General features: G+C 40.9%; 1 protein-coding gene and 1 long non-coding RNA gene across 3 annotated transcripts; both read right to left on the minus strand.

Annotated features, from left to right (window-relative positions):
- Positions 1-5,551: 5,551 nt before the first annotated feature.
- LOC140925408 (uncharacterized) lies at positions 5,552-7,874 on the minus strand. Of its 2 annotated transcripts, none has more exons than XM_073375373.1 (4): positions 7,783-7,874; positions 6,968-7,046; positions 6,177-6,324; positions 5,552-5,678 (listed from the first exon to the last, which is right to left on the minus strand). In XM_073375373.1, exons 1-4 carry the CDS (start codon positions 7,871-7,873, stop codon positions 5,559-5,561), a joined length of 438 nt encoding a protein of 145 aa, XP_073231474.1. In that variant the 5' UTR covers position 7,874; the 3' UTR covers positions 5,552-5,558. The 2 variants fall into 2 exon arrangements, with proteins under 2 accessions (XP_073231474.1, XP_073231475.1); XM_073375374.1 differs by having other exon boundaries at positions 5,558-5,675.
- A 240-nt stretch (positions 7,875-8,114) lies between these two features.
- On the minus strand, positions 8,115-10,211 carry LOC140925388 (uncharacterized). The gene is made up of 3 exons (XR_012164395.1): positions 10,035-10,211; positions 8,596-8,690; positions 8,115-8,194 (listed from the first exon to the last, which is right to left on the minus strand). It is a non-coding gene; the product is annotated as an uncharacterized lncRNA (long non-coding RNA).
- Positions 10,212-10,669: the final 458 nt, after the last annotated feature.

Raw genomic sequence — 10,669 nt, forward strand, 5'->3', positions numbered from 1 at the left:
CAGTAAAATCAAGACCATGGAAAGCGACTGTTCACGAAATTCGGAGGAAAATCTGGATCACTCACCGTTTCTGGGCAACGTGTCGTAAAGTACTCGATAAAAATCGTCTCGATTTAATGGCCTCTCGATTACGTTCTCGGCAGTCGAATCGAAAACGTGAAATCGAGACTCGTTGCCATCTGTCTCGATGACTCGTTTCAGAAACGAGACACGTTAAAACGGGGCCTAAAACGTTCTCGAAAACGTAGGGCAAAAAACGAGACTCGATTTTTCTCCAAAACGTAGGGCCCAAAACGAGACTCGATTTTTCGTGTTCGTAGGGACTCGTTCAAAAACTAACTCTGAGGGATTACACCATTAGAAAGGTATTTGCCGTGAGAGGGTAAATTCCCAAAAAATTAATGTATGTGCCAAAAATATCCTCTGAAAAAAAATAACCATGCACTGGCTTCAAAATATCAGAAAAGGGAATTAATGTGATACCTTTTTTACTTGTAAGGGCAATGGCAACGAAAGGATTGAGTGTAGATAAGATTTCTGGGGTCTTCTGGGGTAATTCCCATAACTTTTACATGGTTCGCGCAATTCCACTGGGGAATCGTCAGATTAACCCTTGTGAGGTGATTCAAATTTTCAGACAACTCTTTTAAATTTCAGCAGGTCGTTCTGTACTATGTGAAAGTTAATAGTCATATTTATATTTTCAAGATGTTTGAAAAGTTTTTTGTTTTTTGTAAAAGGTAGGCACCCCTAGATAGAAAAGGTTAAAGATGGAAAATAAGATTGAAAAGACACCAGCAAATAATTACGACAACAACATTTTTGATAAGAAAGAGAAAAATTCTATTTGCATTTCGACTGAGGATCACATTAAAGGTTCTCAAAAAAATCTACTTGGCCAGCGGCCATACAAAAGAGGGGAAAAATAAGGAACAATTGATAATACTAACAAAAAAATCATTTGTTGAAGCTTTTATCTTAACTATTGTATAGCCGCTCAATCATTATGGGATGGTGTGACTTCGACTAATGGTAACCACTCAATATATACAGTTGATAATTAAAAAAAAAAATCACACTGCTATATTAACACCTGACTCTAATCAGTTATTATTCTTAATGATATTAAAAGCGCTCATCAAATCTGTTTTTGATTTTCTATGCAATGTTCTTTTGGAAATATATTTTTGTATTTGCTTTAACGAAGCACTTGACTAATGAAACAGAAAAATATAATGATTTGATATTACTATTCTACTTTTAAACCTATAACGAGGGTAGCCTGAGTATCAGGCCATCCTTATGGGCTACCGGAGAGGAGATTTTAGCTCTCCTCTTGTTCGCTTCTCTCTTCCCCCTTCTCACTCAGAAACGCCTGTTACTCAAGCTATAACGAGAGAGGCCAAAAACGTCAAGTGCAACCAAGGGCTAATTCAGTTGCCTTTTAAAAAAAGGTGCATGTTCACCCATGCGGCCTTACTCGCCCTATACTACAGAAAAATAATTTGGCGAAGTTGAAAGTTTCTCCCTTCAGTGTGTGTAGAGTGACGCTTCGGCCATGCGTGAAAAAAACGAACACTCTGCCCAATCAAAACACCTTCTGAATTTGACAAAGGAAGGGTTTCAAAACAAAAACACCCGCTCACAAAGTCACGTTGGTGAACATGGGCATTTAAGAGCTAAATAGTTTACTCCTTTATATACATGTATGAACGAAGATAAGCAAAATCAACTCTGTTCTGAGCAATCCAAACCGTTTCACCATGGACACGCTCATGTGAGCGTTTGGTTTTATTTTCAATCTTAGAGGCTCGGAACATTTTAAGCAAATTTAATTCCACTTTTATCTGTCAAATACACAATATCAAAGAGTCCCCTTTTTGTAGCTAATATTAACTCTACTCATGCATCTTGAGTACTAGAAATAAGAATAAAAATAGTAAATCTTATAGAGTTGTTTTCACATGTTAAGAATATACCCAGGGAACATCCCAGTCTTACTTCTTGGTTTAATTATAACTTTATCTTTAATGTAGGAAAAATAATTAATAACTAAGGATTTTTGTCATTTTCTTTTTTTTTCTTCTTTTCCCGCGAAGCAGTCGTCCTTTTATCTTTCCTTTTTCTTTTTTTCTTTTGCGCCACTTCCCCAGTCTCCTCTTCCGCAGCCTCCTCTTCTGGGTCCTTCCTTTCATCTGTCAATGAAAATAACCACCATTTAATCTTTAATTTCCTAAAATGATCTGCTTCTTGATAAATCAGGTGGCGCATCTCAAACTAGAGTCATTTGTGGTGCACCTGCGCCTGGCCTCCCTCCCACGTAAACGTACTTAGGGTTTTGTCACGCGTTTCTCTGCCATGAACATCTCATCCGTTAGCGCAGCCACTTCCGTTCTCCGAAACGGACCAGTCACGGGCCGTATCCATTTTTTTCTTTCAATGGGACTTTTACGATGACCGATGAAAAAAAGAAACGAACTACCACGTTAAATCTAGGATGAACATAGACCTTCAACTGACACCAGAAGTAAAGTATGTTACGTCCTAATTGTGTTTTCTTGTGCCAAATGTTAGTTTATTGTTGATAATACAGTAAGTATCCTTACCTTCTATAGTATCTGACAGGTCTTTACTGCTGTATGGAAAGCTTCCCTTGAAAGACACCTGAAAAAAAAAAGAAAAAAAAGAAAGGGAAGTATTCTCCCCACGAAAGTACAACGAGCATGTCCGTCTGTGGGACAACTGTTGTCGTTCGTGGGTAGAATACTTCCCAGAAATGCCAAATAGTGGGCCAAACAAGTTATTAGCGGTGCCTTAAATTCCACCTAAGTCTTGACACTAAGATAGTTACAGTTCATTACCGAAAATAGGACAAGCGTCTATTCGTATTCACTTCCCAGGGCTTGTTACATTTTATATTTGGAACTCTGTTGTCTGGGTTGAACTTCTCAAGAGCCTGGTCCCAAGTGTCCTGGCTCACGAAGAGCCTGGTCCCAAGTGTCCTGGCTCAATTAAGAAGTTTGTTGTCTGGGTTGAACTCCTCAAGAGCCTGGTCCCAAGTGTCCTGGCTCACGAAGAGCCTGGTTCCAAGTGTCCTGGCTCAATTAAGAAGTCTGTTGTCTTGGTTGAACTTCTCAAGAGCCTGGTCCCAAGTGTACTGGCTCACGAAGAGCCTGGTCCCAAGTATCCTGGCTCAATTAAGAAGTCGGTTGTCTTGGTTGAACTTCTCAAGAGCCTGGTCCCAAGTGTCCTGGCTCAATAAAGAAGTTTGTTGTCTGGGTTGAACTCCTCAAGAGCCTGGTCCCAAGTGTCCTGGCTCACGAAGAGCCTGGTCCCAAGTGTCCTGGCTCAATTAAGAAGTCTGTTGTCTTGGTTGAACTTCTCAAGAGCCTGGTCCCAAGTGTACTTGCTCACGAAGAGCCTGGTCCCAAGTGTCCTGGCTCAATTAAGAAGTCGGTTGTCTGGGTTGAACTTCTCAAGAGCCTGGTCCCAAGTGTACTGGCTCACGAAGAGCCTGGTCCCAAGTGTCCTGGCTCAATTAAGAAGTCGGTTGTCTTGGTTGAACTTCTCAAGAGCCTGGTCCCAAGTGTCCTGGCTCACGCGGAGCCTGGTCCCAAGTGTCCTGGCTCAATTAAGAAGTCGGTTGTCTGGGTTGATCTTCTCAAGAGCCTGGTCCCAAGTGTCCTGGCTCACGCGGAGCCTGGTCCCAAGTGTCCTGGCTCAATTAAGAAGTCGGTTGTCTGGGTTGAACTTCTCAAGAACCTGGTCCCAAGTGTCGTGGTTTGATGGAGAAGTCTGTTTCAAGTCTGTCATTTGGGTAAAAGTTTCTAAGAACATTGGGGTCCTACCCGTCCTGACTCAGTTACAGAGATTTCGTTTGTCATGGGGGATTTCTTTTCTTTTTCCCTTGTCCCTTTTTTGTTGTTCTTTGTTTTCAGTCAATTGTTCTTTGTGGGATACAGTTCCCGTTTTCTTGTTCAAATTTCAAATGGGCTTTTCTTTATTTTTAAGATAGAACCGATTACAATTTTATCCTGGTCCTGTATCGTTGGCCCTTACTTTATCTCGGAAATTGACACTACTACGTTTGTATTCCTAACTGTCTTTACTCTATAGGTGTAGACAAAACCTCTGTTCAACAATGCGTAAAATCTGCCTCTGTACCTACCTTTGTATTATAAAGATCCTTTTCATTGCTTTTTATATTTACTGTGCTTTTCATGTCGACAGAACACGATACATTCTAAATTTACGAATTATGCACGGATTATGCATGGTTCAATTCTACCTGTTACCACCCCTCCGGACACATTCCCGGGCCGGATTCTGCAGCTTTCCCCTAACATGGTGGTCTATTGGTTACAGGTAGAATCGAACCATACATTATTGTGTTCTTTCTAACCTCAGAGGGAAAAGACGAAGTCACTTCCTCCTCGTCCTGTGTGAAAAAATTGGGAGAACAATCACCGAAAAAAGTTCGTATACGTCACAGTTATATTTTTTATGCTTTTGAATCTTACAGCGTCATATTGGAATTGCACGTTTTGCTGTTTAGCTGCCTGTCTCGACATTGCATTTCAGTGGTTTCCCATGTTTGACCTAAAAAATATTTTATGTTCGTTTATCCGCCTCATATTATTCCTGAGAGAGAGATTGAGATTGCTTTCCACATGAATAAGGTGCTTGATAATCACAAAAATCACCAATTCGGCTTTTCACAAAATCGAGGCTCAGTTATTTGACCATAAAACAACTCCGTCAGTTTAGAGATGAGGCTACACAAAATTCGGCCTCCACTTACTCTTTCCGTGAGGTCCAGAGTCTCGTCCAAAGGGCCAACCCTCTCGTCGTGGGTCCGTAATGTTTGACCCCGGTGTAACGTAAAATATAACGGCACGTCTTGCATAGCACCAGCCCAGTCATATACCTCCTGTCATAAAATTATAAGAAATCCATAATTTGTGTAAACATTAAACACGCGGCGAAAGACTGTGAAGACTAAATGAACGTTGGTGTTATTCTGTGGAGCTGAGGACTTTATTTCTGGGATTTTAGTTTGCCATAATGTTTAAGAAGACGTAATGAAACCGTTTTCTAATCTTTTGCAAACTGGAGTCTTAGGCCCTGGATTCACTGGCGATGCAAGTACAAGCGCAAGCATAAGAGCGCAGTTAACCACAGGACTCTTGTGTTAGTGAACACAAACGCACACGGTAGCATAAATGGGAATGCGGAGAGCCGTTTTCACGGTGAAATAAGAGCACTCGTGCTTGTTCGTGCTTGCGCTTGTGCTTACCTTAATGCCATCGAGAAGTAGTTTTAAACATGTTTTCGAACAAAAAAAATTGCTGTCACTCCATCGCGTTTTAAACAAACAAAACCGTTCAAATCTATATCATGAAAAGCAAACATAAACCTTGTCTCAAATCCATCTTACGAACAGCAGAAACCGAACAGAACATAAATTAATGATATCCTCGTATTATCACGGAGCAAGCCTTAAATTGACTTAAAGTTCTAATAAAACCTGGAAACGTAATGTTGCGTCTTACCTGGAATTAAGCTCCATTTCTGAATTTCCTTGACCTGGTTCCCAAGTTTGTTCTGAGGCGTATATGGACGCCCCTTTCTGGCTCGTCGGATACTCTTACCTTCCTCGCCTCTCTTATCCGTCTCTGCTAATGATAATCAACAAGAGGGTTGACGTTTACTTCATTGTCAACTCTTATTGTGTAACCCAGGTCATATTTACAAGGAAGACTTGCCTCGCTGGGTCTCGCTTTTCCGATGGTGGGGTCACCCTTACAGCCGGGCCAACTTTTCTCCATTTTATAAACTCTTTATCTCGCCCTGTTGTTACAACTCCGACAAAGCGAGACAATCAGAGCACGCCCGAGCGCTGTTGTCATTGGCAAAACTGAGAAGGCAGCTCTCGGCTCGGGTAAAGAGGTCGACATATATTTCTCATATAAACGCTCGCCAAAGTTGCCTCGGCTGGGAGGGTGGCCCTCTTACCCGGGAACACGTTTCTTCTTATAAAAGGGGCCAAAAGACCTCATTTGTCACCAGCTATTGGACGAGATCAGCGTCATAACCCATACCAACAAACACTGAACTATCATTTGCCTTTTACTCCGTGAAAGCTGTAGGAACTCTGCAGAATTGTTTATCTTTACCTTTTCAATGATCTTTCGCTCGCCATCGTCACCCTTGCCTTCTTCCCCTTTTTTTTGGCTGGAATTTGCACTACCCCCACTTGTACCAACTTCTCGCAATTCTTCATCCTGCGCAATTCTTTGCGCTCTCCATTCGGAAATTTTTTCCCTGCATAGTAAACAATCTTCCATTAATAGAGCTCACGAGTTCTTTTCTTCTCTTTTTGTTACCAGTGAATCGGAGCAGACAGAGCGTGAGACTATGTTCATATGTGAAGCCTTCTGTATTGCATGTGTGCGTGGAATAATGCCCTCGCTTACTTCCAAAGAAACACATTGGTCCCGCTCTATTATCAGCTTGGAAATCTTTGTTTCGGAAAAAAAAACGTACCTCTGTTGAGACAACAAAGCACCAGCTTCTTTAGCTTTTTTCACAGCCTCAACTAGGCATGATAGGTCGATTTATTTATTTATTTATTATAATGTTACTCATTAATATTCCAGAAATGTAGATTTTTCAATCGTTTCCTTCGTTGATAAACATTTTAACGAACACGGTTTTGCTTTCCACCACCTTAGGTCAATTATTTATGGGACCATTTTCGAGGAATGAAAGCGACAAAGGCGTGTGTCTAGTCATGGATTTCTCGTGGTTAAATAATACATTTTATCCATAGCTAAAATTATATTTTAGATAAAGCATCATGCTCAGCGCCGATTTTAGGAATAAAAAAATCTAGCCTTTAGTGAAATATTGGGATTTCTTTCCTGTTTTGTTAGCGATATCTTGTCTCAATAAACAAGGAACGTACCTCTCCGCAGATAACTGCTGGCATTTTTCCATGGCTTCACAGATCACTTTCCGGAGCTTCTGTGTGTCTATGTTGCTGTCTGAAAATACACATAAAAAAAGGTTGACTTTTCCTCCCTTTCTGAATAAAAAGGCTAAACGACACACTATGCCCAACAGCTGGGGTGACTCTAAATTTTTCAGTGTTCCCTGGTCTTGAGAACAAATTAAAGTTTAGCCGGGTACATGTATTTAAACTGACAGTTACATGCCAAAAAACACACCAATTTATTAGTGATTACCCCCACAAAACACAAATAATCAGAACGTTTACTTAGTACTGGGTTACGGTTACTGATTAGTATTAAACTAGAGGATACGCGTTCCTCACTTAAGTTTGATTTCCACTGACGCGTTTTTGGCTACGTACGTTAACGCTATTATCACGTTATCGAGAAAGAAATTGAGGCAATATATAAAGTGTTGAGATTAAACGTGAAGTTGGCCGGGTTCTAGTTTAAACTTATGTGCGACCTTTCATACATTGCCTCTATTTTAATTGCGAACGTAAATTTTACGCAAAGATCACGGATCCGAAATAGAGTCGAAAGGAGTCCAGTTTCCCGGCCGAGGTGCCCCTGATATAGTTAATAGAGGCGGCTAATTTGCAGTCGCCCGTGATAGCTAGAACATTTCTACCTTAGTGCCACATGGACACCAGATTAGGATGCGTTTTGACGAACGCGATAACCAAAAACGAAAATATTGAATATCCAAATGAAAGAATACATATTCCATACGAGAGTTAATTGTCTTGGTGCTAATTATTTCACCTACCTTGGAACTCCTTCATCAAGGTGGGTGTGGCCGAAGTTGATGATGGCGACAATATCATCAGTGTGTCGGCGATGTACCGCACACCAAACATGGTACAAACTGTAAGGCACAAATCTGACAGTTACTGGATGTTTTTTATTACTTAGTTTCACTAGACTGATTCCTCTGTCTCGCAGTTCAGTATAACCTTTGACCAATGGTCATTTTTTGGAACAAAGTTAAGGAAAGAGTAGGAAAATTATTTCATGACTTTCTTTTCATTCTGTCTGCACCGACAATTGCACTTTCAATATCAGTTTTGATAACCGATAATGCAAATTCAAATCGTTTACCTCTCCGGCCATCGATGGAGGATGTCTCTGCCATCCAATAAAAAGAGCCTGTCATTTGTCCCATTAGGTATCGGAGACCCCTGTCAAGTGAGGATATGATTAATGGTCAAAGATGATAGTGAGCATTTTGTCCCTTCCTTAAAAGGAAGAAACTACTAGAGCGAGGAGAGAGTATACCTAATCAACTTTTATTTAAGATATAGCTTAAGTACATTTGAATGTAGTGCACTACTACTGTGCAATGGGGGTTCCTTGAGAGGGCGCCCGGGTGGTTGGCCAACCCCCCCCCCCTTTCACTTTTGTCATGGTCCGAATGACCGCCCTGCCCCCCCATCCCCCTTTTCTGGAGGTTTGGATCCGCCACTGCTGTGTTCCAAAAAGAAACAGCCTCTACTTGACTCTATAAAATTGAATGTACTTTCTAATGGGAACAGTATTTGAGATTTCATGTTAGATGTGTTGTTCCTTTGTACATGCTCACCTCAGAATCTCCTTCCTGCCAGAATTGTTTTGCTTCTGGGGGTTGAGGGTCACTACCACTATTGGGACGGCATTTTCCCGTGCTTGCCAGCAAAGCTAAGTAAGGTAAAATACATATACCAGTTAGGTGTTGCTCTCGGGCAGTATAGAGTGGAAACTGTCACGAGTGATTTGCTTAATCTTGGTATGACATAAAAAACTTAATATCTATAATATATGCGCGATAATTATGATGCGATGCTACGGGCTGTGATTGGTCGTTGCGTATGATCTATTAGAGTACGGGTACATGGTAATTTCAACGTGGCGCGCGGTTTTGTCGGATTAATGCCTCGAAAAAAAAGTCCAGCGGGAGCTATTTACAAAGAAGAAAAATGGAGAAACGGAGACAGAAAGAGCTCATGACAACTTGAGAATCTCTGAACTACAAGAAATCTTCACAACAGTTGCCATCGTGTGTCGTCGCTACGAGAGACTCGCTGTTCCCATTATTCTGCTTTGAGCAATAAAAGACGTTCCAAAAATTTCCGAAAAAACCGTATAAGCTTACAAGTAAGATAAAGAAAAAAGAGGAAGCAGAGACGAAAAGTAGCGATTGGGCCTAAACCAGCACAAATTCGAACAGTGAAGCGGTACGAGGCAGGTATGTGTACAGTATATAAAACAAATAGATTCGTGGTTGCTCTGGGTCTGTACATCATCTGCTGCTCGTGTACACTTCTTTGTTTTACCATATTTTGACGTCATCTGTGATCTCTATCATCTTGGACATAACATAATTTTAAGTTAGAGATGGGTATAAAATTGGAATACACTTCATGGTCAAGGGACTCTTTCTTTAGCTTAGGCCTTATCATAGCTTCCTTAAGTTACACCGGCACATTAGCAGTTTCCAATTGATATGTTGATCATCTCAGTTAAAACAGGCAACAAGACGTCCATGCACTCTTCCAGTATTGATGCTGGAAGAGGGTCTCAAATACAGGTCTTGGGGAGGCAGGAGTTGATTAAACTCCTCGCCTGGTCTTCTGTCATGCTTTCTAACTCAGTGAGTTCAGCAATGCAGGCCTGAGCATCCACAACATTACTGTTTGGAATTTTTATCTCGTAAAGCTTGGATTCATAACTTGCTTCAAGGCTAAAACATGCCCCACCTATATCTTGAACCCAATTTACACACACTAAAAAAATCGGCACGGCACGCCAAATTTTTGGCACGGTGCTGATGATTTTTAAGGCACAGCACTCCCAATTTTTGACGTGTAAACGTATCGGTCTCAAATGTAATGTGGCAACAGTGCTCAAAAATTTAGGGGTGCCGAGACTACCTCCTGGAGGTTGTCTCGGCACGGGTAAATGAGGCACACTGCCAAAAATTTGGCATGCCGTGCCGATTTTTTTAGTGTGTGTAAATGGGGTTTTGTTGTAGTTATGAATTACCTCTTCAAATGAGTGAACAAGAAAGCATGGCATGGAGGTGTCCTCTCCTTGGCAGGCGTCCAATAAACGCTGTTCACAGCGTACCAACTCAATGGTTCTGGAGGTCACGTTGGTTTTCTCTGCAAAAGAAAATTTTCCTTTGGACATTAAGTATTACCTAGGAGCACTATGAATAGAATCCACATATGCAGATCTCGGAGGGTGTTATCCACCTTGTCCGATAACACCCTCCGAGATCTGCAGAATTCTTCATTTTACTATGAAGGCCAAATTCAATAATATTATTCATTCCAAAAAAAATTCCAAGTTTGCAGATATACTGGTACTCTAAATGGCAGATGTCTTTATTTCGCCATAAAATGGTTAAAATGTTCCGCCGACTGTTCAGCCATCGACTGTTAGGTCATTTGTTTCTCACGACCTAAACAAATGAACCTTGTCCTCAGGTTTTTTTGGACAACAGTTAAATAATCTGCAACCTGGCTACACTTTTGAGATCATTTGACAACATTGTTTCAATATGACAAAATTCTTGCCAAATTTGGTCCACAGTAGCTGGTTATGGTGAATTTATGTTATGTGTGTGGTTTTAACCAATCAGAAACTGGTTATTTTGAATGAATAATAATTATATT

The sequence above is a fragment of the Porites lutea genome, assembly GCF_958299795.1.
Source record: "Porites lutea chromosome 5 unlocalized genomic scaffold, jaPorLute2.1 SUPER_5_unloc_2, whole genome shotgun sequence".
Lineage (NCBI taxonomy): Eukaryota > Metazoa > Cnidaria > Anthozoa > Scleractinia > Poritidae > Porites > Porites lutea.

Coding starts and splice junctions, on each gene's coding strand:
- LOC140925408 (XM_073375373.1), bottom strand. CDS start 7,873: ATGTTTGGTGTGCGGTACATCGCCGACACACTGATGATATTGTCGCCA. Junction 6,325..6,967: donor CAGCAGTTATCTGCGGAGAG/GTACGTTCCTTG, acceptor TTTACTATGCAG/GGAAAAAATTTCCGAATGGA. Junction 5,679..6,176: donor AGCGAAAGATCATTGAAAAG/GTAAAGATAAAC, acceptor GATTATCATTAG/CAGAGACGGATAAGAGAGGC.